The sequence below is a fragment of the Acartia tonsa genome, chromosome 12 (genome assembly GCF_053477335.1).
Source record: "Acartia tonsa isolate MP-2025a chromosome 12, ASM5347733v1, whole genome shotgun sequence".
NCBI classification, from domain to species: Eukaryota; Metazoa; Arthropoda; class Copepoda; order Calanoida; family Acartiidae; genus Acartia; species Acartia tonsa.
This window is the reverse complement of record NC_137271.1, coordinates 23,997,642-24,018,752: the sequence shown is the minus strand read 5'-3', so window position 1 is coordinate 24,018,752 and position 21,111 is coordinate 23,997,642. Positions and strand designations below refer to the sequence as shown.

At 33.9% G+C, this 21,111-nt stretch overlaps 1 protein-coding gene across 1 annotated transcript in view; it reads left to right on the top strand.

Annotated features, from left to right (window-relative positions):
- LOC145334018 (uncharacterized) overlaps positions 1–21,111 on the top strand; it is an 87,816-nt gene that overhangs the window by 50,322 nt on the left and 16,383 nt on the right. The window contains exons 11-21 of the mRNA XM_080179296.1: positions 1,100–1,171; positions 4,269–4,308; positions 4,929–5,017; positions 11,331–11,401; positions 12,349–12,500; positions 13,241–13,301; positions 14,084–14,346; positions 14,759–14,820; positions 15,426–15,501; positions 16,105–16,221; positions 17,368–17,406. Of these exons, the coding sequence (XP_080035422.1) occupies positions 1,100–1,171; positions 4,269–4,308; positions 4,929–5,017; positions 11,331–11,401; positions 12,349–12,500; positions 13,241–13,301; positions 14,084–14,346; positions 14,759–14,820; positions 15,426–15,501; positions 16,105–16,221; positions 17,368–17,406 (1,042 nt within the window). The remainder of the gene's footprint in view (positions 1–1,099; positions 1,172–4,268; positions 4,309–4,928; positions 5,018–11,330; positions 11,402–12,348; positions 12,501–13,240; positions 13,302–14,083; positions 14,347–14,758; positions 14,821–15,425; positions 15,502–16,104; positions 16,222–17,367; positions 17,407–21,111) is intronic.

Sequence of the window (21,111 nt, the reverse complement as noted above, 5' to 3'; positions counted from 1 at the left end):
CTTCTTGTTGGACTTGAGGAGGGTGGGGGAGTCAACCACCACCCATTTATGATTTTATTTTTTGGTGTTAATTCTTTTCTACAGTGATTTTTCTCGGAAGGGTGGTGGTACCCTTCCCAGGAATAGTTATTTATGAATATAACCAGGACACAGGATATGTAAAGGAGAACCATATCGGTTCAGTGGTTAGGATGATCCTTCGTTTACATACAAAAACACACACATTTATTATGTTACTTTATCATAATGATATTTATTTTGGGGTTGCGCCGGATATCCGGCCGGATACAGGATATTAAAACTATCCGGTTACATGATATCCGGCTGATTTTTGACGCCAGATATCCGGTTATCCGGCCGGATATCCGGTAATTTGCCGAATATCGAACGTTGGCTAGATATCCGGCCGGAACTTAATATCCGGCATTAGAAATAAGCCGGATATCCGGTATCCGGCCAAAAAAGTATCCGGCCCAACCCTAATTTCTTTATATTTGTTTTACTTCATATGGACAGGACATGAACATACTTTTAGTACATTTTACAAAGCTGTAAAAAACATATAATCAGTTTTCCAAATAGTTAAATTTATATTTATCCAGAGTTCTTTTAAAAATACCTTTTCTTAGTTGGCTCTAATCCGGTTCTAATCCAGCGGATATTAATCCGTCAGTTTCGAAAACAATGTCTAACAGTTTTCCATATAGTCAAATTTATATTGGTCCTTCAAAACTACGTTTAAACACCCCCACCCCGGCCCCCTACTTTCCGTTATGCAAACTTAAATACATACAAAAGTACAATTGCACAATATTAAAAAATTAGAGTAAATATAGTTTTTAAGAACGACAAATTTTGGAAGTTAAGCCAGGCATCTCTATAATTATATAATTAGAATTAAAGTACCTCCTTTCCTGTAGCCTGTATTTAACAAATTTTGCAACAACTTATTCTATGCAAGTTCTACATGAATTATTGCCCGTTTGTCTTTCCTTCTCATTTTATGGATGTTGTCATTCTTATTAGTATATATGTATATGTAGATTTAGAAATGATATATTTTTAACATATTTTTGCTGATATAGATATGTAATTTTAGGAAAAGTATATCTTGGTCGAGTGGAACGGGAACCTCTCAATCCACAGGCACTTCACAATCAAGCCCTCTAAAGTAAGTAGAGCCCTGAGCTGGATCTTTAAATCATTTTAGTGGTGAGCCAGATCGGGGTGAGCCGAATTTCAGCCAATCACAGTGCGGCATTTCATTAAGGGATCTTAAGGGATAAGACACCAGATCGGGGTGAGCCAACTTTCCACCAATGAGAGCACAGCTTTTTATGAAATTCCGCGCTGTGATTGGCTGAAATTCGGCGCACCCCGATCTGCCTCACCACCAAAATGATTTAAAGATCCAGCTCAGCAGAATAAGTTAAAACACATGCCAAATTGATTAGAATATTACTTATTTAAATGTTCGAGCATTGATTTTATTCCAACGCCAATTTTATAAGGCCAACGAATCACAGATCAAGTTAATAAAACTTTGGGTACCAGTATTTATTTGTAATCCAATGTCCTCTACTCCATGCGTATTTGGTCTGTTTGTACGTCACTTCAATGGAAGGACAAACGAACATTAACACTTGTAGATTGTCAGAACTGAATTTGCAGAATATTAATGCATCAGTACAAACAATATTGTAAGTAAATTTGTTGCAAAACTGCATAAATAGATGATACTGTTTAAGGACACACTTACATTTTTGAGACTTGTTTATGGAGATGCTTCGCTTATAACATTGTACTTTGTTGTAATAGAAATCAGTTTTTTAAAAATCAGAAGAATCGGATAATTCTTTCATACAAAAATTTGTTGTCAAAAAAGTAAAAAATCGACATGTTTAAAATGGACGTACGGACATTCTAGTATTGGTTTTAGAGTTGCTACGCTTTCTAAATTGTAAAACTAATACAGGAATCATCATGTATAGTTTTGAATCTAGAGGAGATTTCTAACCTGTTTAAATTAACGAAAAGAATTAACTGTTTGTGACGGACGGACCGACCCTAATTATAGAAAAGCTTCGCTTTTAAAATACTTTTCTTCTTTAAACAATAAGTATTACCTTCTTTAACCTTATTTTTGAAATAATCTTTGTACTATTATTTTTCTGAAGATGTTTGTTATTGTTTGACCTAATAATATTATCTATACAATATGAATTAATCCTTTCTTAAGTATAAACATAATAAACAACATCAAAGTATGACCGATCAATATCCGCTTGATTAAAACCGGTTATCATCCTTACTAAAAATCATGTATTGCATAGTATTACAGATAATTTTTAATGAATATTAAAATAAAAATAATAAAATTCAAACCAGTTTTGTTAGCCCGGAAAGTTGTCTTTGAAACGATGCGAAAAACAACAATATTAATATTTTGTATCTAATACTCTTTTGCAAACTTAATAAAAGCTACAAAATTGCGCAATCAAAGTGTAGATGTATACACAACCTGGTCCAAGTGGAGAAGACCCTTTTCGTCAGCTAGCAAATTGCTTTCTGTTCTTTAGTTGGGACTCGGCTTATATTTTCGATGCTATTAGCTGATTTTAAAGACCCATTACAAAATCAGGATAGGTTTTCGACCTGTGGGCAGAGTTACATATAGCTAAAAATATTTATTACATGAGATCAAATTGACAATATGTTTACAAATAAAATATTTTTATTAATTATTACTATTATTGTATATTGTAAATCATGATGATTTTGGTTGAGTTCATAAAAGATAAGATCCATGTGATCCAGATTCCAAGAAGGCATGTAAGCTATCCACTGTTACAAGGAAAGCTTGCCTGTAAAGCTGGTTCCGGAATAGAGTAATTAATATTAATAGTAAAATGGTGATGTTGTTGTCAGGAGTGGTGGCTCGGTGGCTCGGTGGTAGCTCATGCGGCATGCCCCCTAATTATCATTCTTTATTAGTTGGGAAATTAAAAGATGTATAGAAATTATTATATGGTAAAATTAAAGTTAAACAAGGATGACAACATCCATAAAAGCGAAGCACTGAAACGGTAGGACCAACGGACATTAACACTTGTATAGTGTCAGAACTGAATAATCGTAATATAAATGTATAAGAGTCAAAGCAAAATTGTAAATAAATTTGTTGAAAAACTGCTTGATTCAAGATAATGTTTATGGACATACTTACATTTAAAGGACTTGATTATAGAGTTGCTTCGCTTATTACATTATACTTTGTTGTCCCTGGAATCAATATACCAAAAATCAGATCAATCGAATGATTAGATAACAAAAAAATTTGTTGTTAAACACTAAAAAATCAACATGTTTAAAATGGATGTACGGACATTTTGGTGATGATTATAGAGTTGGTATGCTTTCTAAATCGTACCTAACTACTAAAGGAATCCCCATGTAAAATTTGAAATCGATAGGAAAATTCAAACATGCCTAAATTAACAAATAAAAAGCTATCCGTTACGGACGGACGGACCGACCCTAATTATACAAAAGCTTCGCTTTTAACAATCATAAAAAAAACAAATAATTACAGTAAATAATTTTGGGGGTAATATTAACATAACCTCATCAAAATGGTTTTAAACATGTTCATTTAAAATATAAAACTTTCCTGAAAAGTATTAAAATATTGACAGACAAAAAAAGGGTTTCTAAATGGATAAAACAATGGCTGATAATTTGATGAGTAACCCCAATGATGATACACAAAATTACACCTTTTGTAGATTACAATAAGCGATTGAAACGAAATAACATTTAAATTAATGAACCAAGCAATCCAAATTGAATAAAAGTCTTCAATATGTTAAGCCAACGAAAAAGAAATCTTTTAAATAAAACTTTAGGGACTAGTGTAATAAACAGCCTACTGTTCCCTCTAAATTTCTAACAATATTTGTACCTTATTATATTTTCTGAAACTCTTGCATTTTTCTTATTTAGCATATAAATACCATTTAAAGAAATTTGCAAAGTCGCAAAAAGAATAAAATTGTGAGAATTACAAAAGTCCGTCAGTCGGTGGTACAGACGAGATTTTATTGAATGCTGATTTTTTTTGTGTGAAGATTTCTCATTATCTGTTTTCAAAATGTCTTATTAAGCCATTTTAAATACAAGAGTTTTTATTGTTTTCTGTTTGATACAGGCTTCTAAATTCATTAATTTTTCGCTCTTGAAAATTATGTCATCCTTGTTTTTATTTTTAGAAAGAGTGATTCAAAGGTTGGTGGCGAACCTTCTAGTCAGGTATTATTCTTTTCAAATTTATTATACTGTGATCTTTGATATGTTTTCTATGTATTTTTGAAACAACAAAAGACATCAAGTTTCTATCATTTTCATCAATAAAATTTTTCATTAGAGTCTCCCATTGAAAAAATAAGAATGGAAAATGTTTGTTTGCTGTGTAATGTGTTCGGTCAGGTTATTTTTGGGTATTTGGTATCCTAGCAGTGCCACCAGCAAGGGTTGAACTATCCCATGAAGAAACTACCCCTCCTCTTTTCTCCTATTTCTAGCTCCTGCGGGGGGCTCTAACCCTGCGGGGCCAATTGCCTAACCCAATATAACCTAACTTAACCTAAAATAATCTATAAAATGCCATTTTAAAAATACGACGTATCGCCCCTTAAGGGGCGTTGCTACGAAAGGGACTATTCCCGTTAATTCTTTCTTGGTATTTGTAAGAACCAAGGGACCTATAAAACAATGATCTAAGGGTGAATGTTTTCCTGTGTGTCCATCACTTTTTAAAATTTCTATAAATAGTTAGAACTTACAGACAAAGGTCGAGCAAGAAATGATAAAATGAAACAAAGCCAAAATAAGTATGTATATCATATTAATTATGAGAATATATTTTATAGAATAAGAATGTGGAGCGTAGCTGCTGTACACAGTGTGGACATACTCCCCAAGATAATAATGATAAGAAGGAGATTTCTAATAGACAAAGGTATATAGATAGATAGATAGATAGATAGATACATAGATAGATAGATACATAGATAGATAGATAGATAGATATATAGATAGATAGATAGATAGATAGATAGATAGATAGATAGATAGATAGATAGATAGATAGATAGATAGATAGATAGATAGATAGATAGATAGATAGATAGATAGATAGATAGATAGATAGATAGATAGATAGATAGATAGATAGATAGATAGATAGATAGATAGATAGATAGATAGATAGATAGATAGATAGATAGATAGATAGATAGATAGATAGATAGATAGATAGATAGATAGATAGATAGATAGATAGATAGATAGATAGATAGATAGATAGATAGATAGATAGATAGATAGATAGATAGATAGATAGATAGATAGATAGATAGATAGATAGATAGATAGATAGATAGATAGATAGATAGATAGATAGATAGATAGATAGATAGATAGATAGATAGATAGATAGATAGATAGATAGATAGATAGATAGATAGATAGATATCAGATATCTCCCTATTTATCTATCTATCTCACATCTAGATTACACCAGATATCTCTATCAAAAAGTTGCTAAGCAATCTGAAATAAAACGCCCAGTTTTATCTTTACAATATGACCCCCGTTTACCCTCTATTTCAAATATAATTTTTAGATTTTGGAAAGTTATGGTAAAAAATCCTAGACTAAAAAGAATTTTTCCCCATCCACCAATGATTACTTGGACTAGGCCAAAAAATCTCAGAGAATATTTAATTCGAGCCAAACTTCCTGTTTTAAATGATCGAAAATCAGAGAGAAAAAAGATTGGTTTTAAACATTGTAATAGAAATTGTAATCTTTGTAAACATTCACCCAGATTTGCAAATTATTTAACATCATCAACAACAAATGAAAAATTTCCTATTCTCTCTAGTATGAATTGTTTATCTTCTAATGTAATTTATTGTATAACATGTGTTAAACAATCTGGCAATTGTAGACTAAAACCACAGTACATTGGCAAAACAAAAAATCGTATTTGTGATAGATTTAATGCCCATAACAGTTCCATTAAACCAAATTCAACCAAAGCTGTAGGTATTCATTTTTCTTCTAATGGACACCAGCCCAATGATTTTCAAATGGTGCCATTAGAGCAAGTGCAGAGTAATGACCCTTGGATTTTGTTATCTAGAGAAAATTATTATATTCGTAAATTTGACCCTGTATTAAATATTAGAATGTAAAATGCAGTTGCAATGTTTTAAAAAAAATGAAAATAACAACCACACCACAATCCCCTCTTGCTACGCCCATTCAAAATCTTCAACCCTTTCTTTCAGCTGTTTTTTTTGTTTGTTTTGAAATGGTCTGCTGTTAGACCATAAATAGATATGTAGCGGGAGTGTAAATATGTTTAAAATGTCAAAAAAGTTTATAGGTATGTGTTTTTATTAATATGAATTATGAAAATTTAATTTTAACAGCATTTTTAATTACATAACCTTTTATAAAGATGCGATGCATCTCTACAATTCTTCAAATCAAAAAGAAAAAAAGAAACGTTAAATATCTTATTCAGATTCTTCAAAAATAGACTTTTTGTATGTATTATTTACTGATTTGTGTTTTTTTCCTTTACAGGACGATTGAGAATGATAACCTTAGTTATTGAAATATATATATGGCCTGTACAAAGATGTTAGTTTGATAAAGTAGTCTTGGGTTGAGATGGATCAATAGCTTTTAAATCTATCTATCTATTTATCTATCTATCTATCTGCAACTAGCCTACATCTCGTGCTATAAAAAGTATATATTTGCAAAATTAAATTCTAAAAATAGCCCTGGGATGGTGGGAGCAGATGAAATTATCAGGGATCTGAAGGGATAAGACAATGGCCGATATTTTGATGGATATTCCCAATGATGATACGCAAATTTACCCCTTCCTCAGATTTAATTAATAGTTGAAACATTTGGAATAAATGTACCAACCGATTAAGCCAATAAATAAGAAGCATTATTATAAAACTTTGGGGACTAGTTTAATAAACAGCCCAATGCTCCCTCCCTCCCTGGGATGAAATTCTACACAGATTAAACAGAGAATATGCAAACCAGATACTATAAATAACATCGGAGAGGGAGGGGATATTGGGCTATTTATTAAACTATTTCCTAATATTTTTCTTATTCGTTGGCTTAATAATATTGGGAAATTTTATTTAAATTTTAAATTGGTTGGTTCATTCAGTTGAGTGTCCAAACGTTTCAACCACTTATTGTAATCTAAAGAAATGTGTAATTTTGGGAATTATCTTGTGGGATGTAAATCAATTTCTCAGCCATTGTCTTAGCCCTTTATACATTTACTAGCGGCTAGGTCCCCTAGAGGAGGACTCTAGGGGACCTTGGGGCTGTGGTAAATTCGATCCCTCCCCCACTGGAAATTGTAGGTTTAAAAAGAAAGGTTAAACAAATTTTTAGGTGGGGTAATTTCTCGTGGGAGTTTGGTGGTATCCTTCGCCAAAATAATTAAAAACCTTTCCTGGACGTATAAGAAGCTTCATTGTAAAGCATAATCATATTGGCTCACCAGTTAGCGAGATCCTTCGCTACAGACAAAAAAAAGCTTGCTACTTTATATACTAGGATTGTCAAGATCTTGACTATAGAGTAGCATTAATAATGTAAAACTGTAAAGAAATACAGTATAAACTCCTGACTAGAGAGACCTGACTATAGCGTAGCATTAATAATGTAAAACTGTAAAGAAATACAGTATAAACTCCTGACTAGAGAGACCTGACTATAGAGTAGCATTAATAATGTAAAACTGTAAAGAAATACAGTATAAACTCCTGACTAGAGAGACCTGACTATAGAGTAGCATTAATAATGTAAAACTGTAAAGAAATACAGTATAAACTCCTGACTAGAGAGACCTGACTATAGAGTAGCATTAATAATGTAAAACTGTAAAGAAATACAGTATAAACTCCTGACTAGAGAGACCTGACTATAGCGTAGCATTAATAATGTAAAACTGTAAAGAAATACAGTATAAACTCCTGACTAGAGAGACCTGACTATAGAGTAGCATTAATAATGTAAAACTGTAAAGAAATACAGTATAAACTCCTGACTAGAGAGACCTGACTATAGCGTAGCATTAATAATGTAAAACTGTAAAGAAATACAGTATAAACTCCTGACTAGAGAGACCTGACTATAGAGTAGCATTAATAATGTAAAACTGTAAAGAAATACAGTATAAACTCCTGACTAGAGAGACCTGACTATAGAGTAGCATTAATAATGTAAAACTGTAAAGAAATACAGTATAAACTCCTGACTAGAGAGACCTGACTATAGAGTAGCATTAATAATGTAAAACTGTAAAGAAATACAGTATAAACTCCTGACTAGAGAGACCTGTCTATAGAGTAGCATTAATAATGTAAAACTGTAAAGAAACACAGTATAAACTCCTGACTAGAGAGACCTGACTATAGAGTAGCATTAATAATGTAAAACTGTAAAGAAACACAGTATAAACTCCTGACTAGAGAGACCTGACAAAGTAAAATTTACAGCTCTCTCTCAAATACTCCAGAAGCAGGGGATCTGTTGTCAGAAAGAAAAAAGAAAAAAATTATTTTCAGTAGGTCTATTTTTTTAATTGTCTACTAATCCTTATCATCCTTATCCTAAACCAGACAGGGGTTTTTCTAATCTTCACTTAGGCTAACAAATTCTTTTTTTTTCCAAAATAAAATAACTAAAGATATCTGAAATTTAAAATGTTTCTTTTTTCAGTTGTAGTCATATAAATTTAGCTAAATTAAATTATTGACAGTAAAGAAATTAGCTATATAGGAAATTAAGGACAGGTTTAAGGAGGTTTAAGAGGTCGGATGGAGGGTACCGTTATTTTAACCAGCTGTGAGTATTACTTTATTAAGAGTACATGGATATCTAGTGCAACATCCAAGTAATTCTATATATAGATTCATAAACAAGAATTGCTATGCAATGAGATTAGATACTTCCCTGAAAGTTTTGTATCATCTTATTTCATTAATTCAATGGAATAAAATATGTTCAGTCATGAAATTTCTTGGAAATGTGTGACAATTAACCTTTTATCTATAAGATTATCAGATTTCATGCAGGATATATTAACATATACAGTCACACTAGGTTAGGATACAAGAAAAGTTGTATTGTAATAAAACAGCTTTCCTCGGATGTTAAAATGAAAACTGATAAGATTCAAACTGGGGTAACATAACTGATTAAAAACTTAACAATAAATCATAAAAAAAGCTTTTCTTATTCTTAAAAATTTTCACAGTCAACCTATTTTTAATTAAGAATAATGTGGAAAATGATTTATTGTATTTTTTATGAGAAAAGTACATCACAGATGCAGGGATCTTTAGGGATAAGACAATGGCCAATAAAATGATGCAAATCCCCAATGATGATACACAAAATTACCTATTATGTAGATTGCAATCAGTGGTGGACGCGTTTGTACACTCAACTTAATAAACCAAACAATTAAAATTCAGTAAAAGTCGTTAAGTCTACGAAAAGAAATAAAATATTATAACTAGTGTAATAAACAGTCCAATGTCCCCTCCTTCTGTGACTAAAATCCTTTGTTTCTATGTAAACCAATTATACAATGTTGTTTTGGGAAAAATCTTCTGAAATTTTTCTTAAAAACATCTAAATTGCTTTTATCCAAGAGTAAACAAATGCAGTTGAATACTTTATCTATAACTAGCGGCTGCGTCCCTAGTATTTAGGGATATTAGAAAGGACATGAAAGTGCAGAAAAATAACTTAAAACCTTACAACGACTTTTTTGTAAAAATTAAACAGCCTAAAACCACCCTGGGACCTATAAGAAGCTTCACTCTAAAGGAGAACCATATCGGTTCAGCGGTTAGCGAGATCCTTCGCTACAGACAAAAAAGCTTACTACTTTATATAATAGGATACAAAATAGAATGATGTCTGTCCGTCCGTCTGTCTGACTATCCGTCTGTCTGTCTGTCTCGGTAACCACTGAACCGATCGGATTCTACTCTTCAGGGAATATACATACTAGTCCTATGGTGGTTTTAGGCTATTTTTTTGGGGGGTGGGACACCCCCAACCCCCCCAAAAACAAAATTTGTTTTTAAAATTATTTAAAATAGTGGTGGAGTGGGGGCTCTCTCCAGGAATTAAAAGATGTAATTATACCTCTTGGGGCAAAGCTCCTAGAGGCTAGGGGCGAAGCCGCTAGTGTACTATAAAAAAAAAACAATTTCAAAACCACTTTTTTATAAATCGATTTTTAAAATAAAATCTTTTCTATATTTAGTGTGGTCCGTCGGTAATAGCTCTTTCCGTTCATTAATAAATGTTAGAATTGTCTTATCGATTTAAAAAGTGTAGATTTAGAGAGTGTAGCAACTATACACTTGTTGTTCAGTTTCAATATTCACTGTCCTACCATTTCAGAGCTTTGCTTTTATGGATGTTGTCATCCTTGTTTTGTCTTCTATCTGGAAACTTCCTTCTCAGGACATGTAGAAAGCTACAATATACATCGGTTCAGTGGTTCTCTACAGACAGACAAGTGTCCCACAGTGTAGTGGTTAGCGCACTACGCTGTGTTTGGGAGAACCCGAGTTCAAGTCCTCACATAGACTTTGCACTTGGTTGACAAATGGTGTCGCAATTTGACAGATTATGATCACGCAATCTTCCCTGAGATGCCCTGTGGTTGTAAGGAGGGAGATTTGTAGGAAGTTAGGATTCTACAAATCATGCAGCTTTAACCATGCTTTCCCTCGTCCATACTCCTCGTATGAGAGTGCCATTAATTAGGGTGGCTTAATATGGAACACCTTTCAAAACTCTAGGCCAGGGTGATGTAATAATTGAGAAGCTACCACAAGAGTTGCGGGTCAGCTTGTAATGTAACAAATACAATCAGCTGTGCGCAAAGCTTACCAATCTAAGATTTGCCAAAGGATTCTCACTTCCAGTCTCCGTGTGCATCTGAGTCCTAACTTCAGAGAATCATAGCTACAACAACAACAGACAGACAACGACAAAAGGTTTTCTCTAAATCTCAGAAGTTCGTTTCAAATAATCTTTAAATGTTGTTGATAGATAGATAAATAGACAAATAATCTTAAGTTATTCATTCTATGTGGACTATATATAGATAGCTAATTGGTAGATAGATAGCTAAATTGTTAGATAGAGAGATAATAGAAAGATAGATAGCTAACATTTGTTGTTTATTTTAGAAGAAGATTTCGCAGACAAGCATCTTTTGATAAAGAATTTAGCAGCACCAGCTCATCACAAAGTTCTCTTGGTAAGGTTAATATTTCCAGTATGGATTTGAAACCGATTAATATCCTATGGATAAGAAGAGGGTTTCAGCCATACTACGCCCCCTAGAAGCCTCTAGGGGCACTTAAGTTAGGAGGGGGAAAAGTCGACCTCGTCCCATATTAAATTTGAGTTTAAAAAGAATAAAAAAAATAGTTTATAACCTTCCTAGTACCTATAAGAAGCTTCACTGTAAAGGAGAACAATATCAGTTCACTGGTTAGTGAGATCCTTTGGGACAGACAAAAAACGCTTACTACTTTATATTAAAGGATAGCATCGTCTTACAAATAAAGTTCAATAACAGTTTTGTTAAAAAGGTCCCTCGGCTCTCGGTTTTAATCTTAAAATTTTAATTTTAATATCCGTGGAAAGCTGTCTATAATACGAAGCGATAAATAACATGTAATGTTTATATTTTACTTCAATAGAGAAAAAGCGTCTCTGTCAGCTAAACTACTTAATAATTCGAAACAAGTATGTCTGATTGAAACATTTTGAAGAAAACCATGATTTTCTCAGCTTCTATTTAAGATAAATGGTATGGCTTTGGCTATATTTTTTGTAAAGATTCGGTGTACAAATGAGCATCCAGGACAGTACTGTTTGCAATATTGGTCTGTCACTAATAATACAGACATGTATATATGTTTTAGTAAAGGTTTCGTGATTTAATCGGTTTGTTAATCCATCATTTTTTGTGCATGGCTACTTTTTGACGTAGTGATAGTTGTTTTTAAACCCTATGTCAAGATTAAGTTTCCATATAAAGAAATATCAATAATAACATAAAAATAATCAATGTAATTATTATACTATATAAACTAAAGTATTAATTATATTATTCAATTGATTTACAGCAATGGTTTTACCATAACAATAAAATTTTTTATTATGCCACCTAGCCTTTTAAATATGAACTAATTTCAGCGTCAATCTCATCTGGTTACAACACCACGTCCACCCCCCAACATCACCTGCACTCCACCCACACCCCCTGCTATTACCATCCCTCCATGTTGGATGCAAGAATACCCCCCATTCCGGACCCACACTGCCTTGCACCCCCTCAACCAGCACAGGTGAGCAGAGCAATAGATAGATAGATTGACTGATTTATATACATATAGCTTGAGAGGTAGATGGATTTAAAATAAATTGATCAATAAATAAATGCATAGATTAATAGATATATTAATTAATAAATGGATAGATAAATGATTATCAGATGGAAAGATTGCTTGATTGTTAATATATCTATAATACAAAGTAGAACGATGTCTGTCCGTCTGTCTGTCTGTCCGTCCCTTAAGATCTCGGTAACCACTGAACCGATCGGATTCTACTCTTCAGGGTATCTACCTATTGGTCCTGTGGTGGTTTTAAGCTATTTTCTTGGGGGGTGGGACACCCTCAACCCCCCCCCCCCAAAAAAAAAAAAAATCCCCCCCATTTTTTATTTTTTTTTGTAAGAAATATATCCTTGGTTCTTTGTAGAAGATTCCTTTGTGGAATATTTCCTTTGTGGAAGATTTCCTTGGTCCTTCTTATTATTATTTTTTTACAAATTTCACCTTACACTTTTTTTACCATCTCTTGGGGCAAAGCCCCTAGAGGCTAGGGGCGAAGTCGCTAGTAGATATATATATTGATAGATATATAGTTATTAGATATATAGATGAATTAATAGATTATATAATTATTAGTTTGATAGAAAGATAAATAGATAATTAGATGATTAAATAGAAAATTTAAAAAAGCAACTAATGATTACAATCATAAATGATATAAATATTAAAATTGTTGATCTCAGTATTTTCAGATGATCCCCTTCCTACCTGTGAATCCTTTGTTCTTCTCCATGCCTCCAGGTTCTAACACAGGCAGGGGTAAAGGAATTAATAAATGGAGAATAATCTATAGATGTATATACAGATAACTACCTGCCCCCATTTTCCAAGGACCTTTTTCGTCTGCTAGCACATTGATTTACGCTACTTGGCTTTGTTAATATTCCCGACACTATTGGTTGATTTTTAAATACCCATTGTCCCTAAATAAATGGATAAAATACTTAAATATCTACTAGCAGCTATGCTCTTTGAGGCCTCTAGGAGCACTTTAGTTGGGGGTGGGGGTGGAGTTGATCCCCCTTTTCAATTATAAAAAGAATAAGAAAAAGTTGTAAGGTAGGGGGGTTGGTAGATAAAATAGTTCGAAACCTTTCCATGACGCATGAGAAGATACATTATTAAACAAAACCAGAAAAGTTAGCAAGATCATTAGGCAAAGACAGACAGACACATAGACATCCTGTTACAGATAACTATAACTTTAAACTATTGCATTTTCTCTATATCTAAATTGTGAAATTTTAACTTTTAGTTTATGACTATGGGAAAATGGGAATAGAAGTCACCGCTTCTGGCCTGCCTTGTCTATTGACGTCATAGTAAAGGGAAAGACGAAGAGAAGGGGAAAAGAAACCCCCTAGAAAAGAGATTGGGTATAGGTTTTTTTCCCGACGTCAATAGAAAAGGTAGGCCAAAAGCAGTGACATCTATCCCCATTTTGCTAGGGCACTATAGACAGGTACTGACTTACATATAGTGCTTAATCTAAGTTAATTTCCATTTATTCATACCTTTATACTTTACGACCACAGGTAACATGAACAGCCTGTACCCACCACCTCAGACCAGCTCAGGCCACCTTACCCCCAACATGAATACCCTCTACCCTCCCTCCCCCCACTACTCCCCCCTCCCGCCCTCCTCCTCCTCCCTTTCCTCCTCCACCCACACCCTCTACCCGCTGTCTCTCTCTCCTAGTGGTGGGATGACCTACCTACCTCAGCCGAGTCCCGGTCACTCAAGGTGTAGCACACCCAGCTCTCCCTTCCGGTCACTGGCGAATCCAGCGGGACAGGTAATATCTACTGATAAAAGGGATAAGACAAGGGTATATGAATTGATGTAAATCCCTACTAATTTAAACACTGACCCAACTAAACAATATTCATAAAAGTACCCAAGGTTGCTAAGCCAACGAATAAGAAAACCTTATTATAATACTTTGGGGACTAGTTTGATAAATAATCCAATTTCCCCTCCCACCTTGCATAAAACCTTACTTCTTTTTATAATAGGATTGAAGCAAATATATAATGTAAATTGTTCTAATGTATATAGAATACGTGGATATATGTCAAAATATGTCGTCAATTTAGGTTGCTACAGTGGTGCTTATTTATTAGTCAGTTCATTAATCTTAGCTTTAAAGGAGTACATGAACACCTGGTGCTACATCCATGCAATTATATATCTATTTATATTGTTAGGAAGAAGATATTGGACAAAGGAAAGATAAAAGAAAACTATCTTTCTGCCTTTCTGATAATAGGTATTGCTTCATTTTATACAATAGAATTTCATTATAACGATGATATGAAATAGAGAGAAAGATAGAGTTGAAGAGAAATTATATTTTAAAGAGTTGAAAATCTTAAAAATTGTTTATTTTCCTAATAAAAATTTCAATTCTAAATTACACCAGCTAAAAGCAAAATTCTAAGCTAATTTTTTAATAGTTTCCATATTTCTGCAGTTGTAGAGTGTCTTTCCTGTAGGCTTCATTTAAAACAAAAATAGGAAAACAAATTGATTGAATTAAAATCTACTGACTCAATAAATTAGGTTATATGGACAAAAAGGAAGTTAAAAAATTTAACAAATTATAAAACTTTAGTCCAAAGTATCCCATTTCGTCATAATTTGTATAATTTACCATTTTTTTGATAATTAAATCTTTTTTATATCATTAAAGTAAAAGAATATACTTATGGTACTCTTCCCACAGAGGGGACCCTGTGGTTTGCTAACTTTCAATTGGCTCTTTGAATATCAGCCAATAGCGTCAATACAAATGAGCCGAAATCAATTTGCAAAAAGACAAAAAAAGGCCCCCACCACTTAGGCCTGTATACTATACTTGTACATTTATTTTAGATCTATCCCCTCACCATCACCAACGCACAAACGAGATAGGTCTCCGCTAGGACGTAATGCCAGCTTACCATTTAATGTAAGTATTTATTATAGAGTAGATACGCTATTCTATATTTGAGATACGTCCGTCAAAAATAAACCCTTGGGACATCTTGACTTTCAAAGAAACTACTTATTACACATGTTATATTTTTTTCTGTTTTTAGTCAGGGATCATAGGGGATAAGACAAAGGCCGATAAATTGATATACAAACCTTATGATAAAACACCAATTTACCTCTTCTGTAGATTACAATTAGTGGTTAAAACGTTTGGATACTCAATTACCAACCAATCAAAATTCAATATTCAATATTTAGATAATTGATCTATTTAGCTACCGAAAAACCAGAAATTGTGATATGACACAAGTTAATTAGTTCCCAAAATTGTTAAACCAACAAATAAGACACTTATTACACGTTAGGGACTTGTGAAATGATCAATCCTATGCCCCCTCTTTACCTGGTTTTCAGTAGCTAGATAAACTAATTTTTAAAATATAACTTTTGCCAAAAAAGAATTTATAGGAGAATATGTGAAAATAGATTCAAACCTGCCAATTAATTATTCCATGTTTACCTGGAAATGTTTTTGAAATTTTACCGGATGCATTTAAATAATGAAATATAATTTCAGGAAAGATATTCCCATGGACGCAAGGCCAGCCTGCAGTTGAGTGAGAAAAATCCTTTCCTTGCTCCTCCGTCACCCATGGCATACAACCCTAAAGTTGTAAGACCTAGATTCGAACAGGTTATTATCTATCTATTAATCTGTAAATCTCAAGCTCCAGATCCCTAAAATTGTAAGACATAGATTCAAACAGACATCTATATATAAATTTATATAAAAATCCCAAACTCTAGACACTTTGAAACCTGAATTTAACCAGGTATCTATCTATACATGTTTAAACCTCCCTCACCAATGGCATACAACCCTAAAATTGTGAGACCTAGATTCGAACAGGTAATTATCTATCTATCAATCTTTAAAGCTCAAGCTCTAGATCCCTAAAATTGTAAGACATGGATTCAAACAGACATCTATATATAAATTTATATAAAAATCCCAAACTCTAGACACTTTGAAACCTAAATTCAACCAGGTATCTATCTATACATGTTTAAACCTCCCAAACCCATTGCATAAACCCTAAAGTTGTGAGACCTAGATTCTGTCAGGTATCTATCTATAACAGGGATCTGATAATGGAGAAGAAATCGATGTACTTCCCCATTGATGATACACAAAATTACACCTTAAATATAATACAATTGGTGGTTGAAAAGTTTGGACAATCAACTTTATAAACCAACCAATCAAAAGCCTCTAAAAGACCTCAAGTTGTTCAGCCTACGAATAAGAAAAAGTTATTATAAAACTTAGGGGACTTTGTCCCCTTCCTTCCTTGATATACTTGTAAATCTTAAAGTCTAGATTCTTAACTGTTTTGTTCTTAGATGGATCATTAAATCATTTTAGTGGTGAGCCAGATCAGGGTGAGCCGAATTTTTAGCCAATCACAGCGCGGCATTTCATAAAATGCTGTGCTCTCATTGGTGGAAAGTTGGCTCATCTCGATCTGTCTCACCACTAAAATGATTTAAAGATCCAGCTAAGAACATGTTTCTAAAAATCTAAAAATCCTATACTTTTGCCTCTAAACTTTCTCATTTATTGGCTTTAACCCAAACAATAACTTTAATTCTATTAGTTATTAATCTATATGACTAAATATATGTCTATAAAATCTGTATGTTTATCTAAATGCAAAAGATCTAAGACTAAGGTCTATCATGCATCAATCTTTTTTAGCTATTTATCTAGCTGTATAGCTGATTGGTACAAGCTGCCCCCCCCCCCCTCCAAAAAAAATCAAAGTATTTTTTTGTACAGGAAAATCCCGAAGCAGAGAAAGATGGAAATGGAAAAAAGGTAAAAATTTTTACATTAAGGACAACCATACATTTGATTGAATAACACTTGTCTATAAATACTAACTAAGCACTACATGTCGAATCTAAAGCCAAGTCGAAATACATGCTCAAAAATGAACGAAAATCTAAAAAATGTCGGCACCTAATACAATGATAAATGTGTAAGTGTAGATTTTATATATTATATATAATATTATAAGAATAGAGGGAGAATGGGCTATATGTAACTCTCCCAACAGTGTTTCAAGTCAGCTAATAGCATCGGAAATATAACCATAGCCAAGTAACTAAATAAAACAAAAAGCAATTTGCTAGCAGACAAAAAGGATTTCTGGCACTTGAAGCATAAAGTTGTCTGGATTATGCATCTATATACTTATATGGATATTGTTATCCTTGTTAAAGTGTACTTTATATTTTGTGTATATATGTAAACAATATACACAAAAGTTTATAGATTAAACAAAAACATTAATATTCATAAGTAGCACAGAAAAATATATGACAGTCCTATTATATAAAGTAGTAAGGTTTTTTGTCTGTAGCTTATGATTTGTACTAGGTTCAAATAAAGATTAGAATTTAAGTAGTAATAATGGATTTATTATTACTTGAATCTTACACCAGATTATAATGTACTCTAATAAAGTAAAACTTGTAGCTGGATAAAATAACGATCTCCCCCATTCACCCCCTGCACCTAATTCTCTCCTCTTCTACTGGATGCACGAACTGACCAATAAATGAAGTCCATGTATATTCTATATTTATTGTAGTTTTTATGCACTAGTTATAGAGTAGCTGCGCTACTAAAAAAAGTTTAGTAGCAGACTTTGGAAAGTGGTTAGTTGCATAAATATTTATGGAAATAGAGAAGGGCCACTTGAGAAAAAAACTGTAAGGAAATACATAAAAAAATATATAAGGATCTTATAAAATACTAGCAGCTATGCACCTAGAGGCCTCTGAGGGGGGGGGGGATCGACCCCCCACTTTAAACTGCAGTTTTAATAAGAAAAATTTAGGCACCCTTGTGCAAAGGAAAGTTCAGTAAGTCATTCAGTGGTTCTGCCTAGCGACATTTTAAAATATTTCTTGGGAAGATTGTGGTACCCCCCCTCGGGCCCTCCCAATATTTATAAACCTTCCCAGACACTATGTGTGTCGGTATGTATTTCTTGTATTCCCCGGCAAGTTCGAACCCATTAATCCCCTTTTTCCTTACACCAGAATTCCCCAGAGAATGAGTGTGTTATGCGGCATTCCTAACTATCTCCGCGCGTGGCTTGTAAACAAACAAAAAAGACGCGCACTTTTCCTTTGATGATTCCCATGTGAGGAGCTACGTGAATGAAAATAATGTATTGCTTGAATATACATGCGCTCTAATCCGTGGAAGATCTCAAATAAGCCTTCCTGCTTAGTTTGACATCATATGTGGTAAGAATTTATCTTTTAATTCTTGAAAATAAGCGTAGAATGGTACAATTTTATGAAGAAATTTAAATCATTAATTTTTCAATAAATAGACCATTTAACTGCTAAGTTTTGATATACGAATATTTACTTTTATATTATTGATCATTTTATTCTAAAATTATCAATTTCTGATGCGATTTAATATGATTCGTGCCAATTTAAAGTTTTTTAGAAAATTCATATTTTTTATTAAATTGAAATCACGCAACCTCGATGTTACAAAATAATAACAATTAATTTTATGTAATTAATTCTTATATTTTTGTTTTAGACTTACTGTTTTCATGGTAATAAATACACATTCGTAAACTTCACTATGTTGGTCATTCGGAGGGCTTCGAGATAAGATTTCAAGAACGGCTAGGCATTGCGTTCCGAAACAATGAAAACAAGACAGAACAGATGCAGCTAAGAAGAATCTGTGAAGTTTTGTGAATGTGTTGGTTGTGATACCTTACCACACATTAATATAGTCATAATCAGTACAGTTAACTTTAGTGACAATCATGGGTCCTAAAAAGAATAAAGGTGATCAATTGGGAAAGCGGCTGCGCCCAGCCGTTGAGGCCCTAACCAGTGAACTAAGTAGAGTGATGAAGTTGGTCAGTGATTCTTCAGAACTTGATGTTAGACATTTCACTAAGGAGTCAATCCTTGTCCATGACAAGTTCGAGACATTCGACAGCATCATGGTCGGTTTTAGCAAGCTTGGTTTGAGAATCCAAGAGCTTGATGAGTTTAGTGACATTTATTCTGATATAGTTACTGTGCAAAAAGACTATAGTGCTTTGAAGGACGCTCTTGATGCTATAGAAGAGCTTAGTGACATTCAAAGTGTTGTTGATTTAGTTGGTGATAATTTGCCTGACCATAAGGCTGAACTATATGATCGATGCTTGAAGATTGTGAAAGTTATTAAAGGGTCATATTTTCCCTTACCCGAACCAATTATAAACACTTTGTCTGCTTTGATGAAACAATTGGCTGAGGTTAAGCTCGAACCTATGAAGCCACCCACAACGACGGCGGGTGCCTCGACAGCATCGCCATTTGTGTCACCGTTTGGCACACCACAGTTTGGCACCGGTTCTATGTTCACGCCAGGATATATGAATCGTGTCGACGAACGTCTTCTTCCCTCCTTTGACGGCCAGGAAGCATCTTACGTAAGTTTCAAAGACAATTTTAAAAAGCTTACTGTAGGACAGGACCCGTCATATTTACAGTTATTGTTGAGCAGTGAGAAGGTCTGTAAAAATAAAGAGCTGAGACTCCAATTAACTCAGATTCAATCGCATGAATCTCAGTGGGCTTACCTTGACGCGCGTTTCAAGTCTAAGACACGTCAAATGCTCTGCCTTTTCAACCAATGGGAGAAGAAGTCTAAACCGTCGGACTCCAACCAGATTGTGACTGTGTTAGCAGAGTTTGGTGGTGCAGTTAGCCAGCTGGAGCAGCTAACTAAAGATGATGAAGATGATGAGGTTACCACCAGCCAGTGGTTGACCGTGATCCTTATCCAAGAAGTTACCCCGAGATTTTCAAGACAAGCTTAATTTGGCATTGGGCTCAATGGATGTCCCGAACGTGCCAAAGTTGTTGCAGATTATTGAGGAACAGAGGGGCGCTATTTTAATGAGGTGCTCGACTGATACAGACACCCCCTCTAAGAAGAAGGGTAATCCTGCGGCAGCAGCTACAGCCGTAGGTAAACCTGGGTCTCCAGCAAAGACCAAGAAGAAACAGCCTTGCCCGTCGGAAGGTTGCAGTTCTGAACACTTGTTGTTTAAGTGTTCCAAGTTTAGGGATTTGTCTGTTCCTGAACGTAAAAACTTTATCAAGAAAATTGGTGCCTGTTTGTTGTGCTTGCAAAAGGGGCACAGGGTTGCTGATTGCCCTAAGGCTGATAGACTTGGCAGCTGTACCATAGACAGCTGCAATCAGCCCCATAATTCGTTATTACACGAATCTGTTGCTGGTGGACAAGTTGCGGCAGTTTATGAATCACAGTTATTCAGCAAGAATAATTATATGCTGATGTTGCAGCAGCTACCAGCTGTGGCAGCTGACAATCGCCAAGTCACCGTCAATGCAATGTGGGATTCTGGAGCAAATCTCACATTGATTTCTAGAAGTATCGCCAAGAAGTTAGAGTTGCCATCAACTGGTCGCACAGCTACTATTTCTTTGGCAGATGGAAAGAGCCAAGCATGTCCTACAGTTA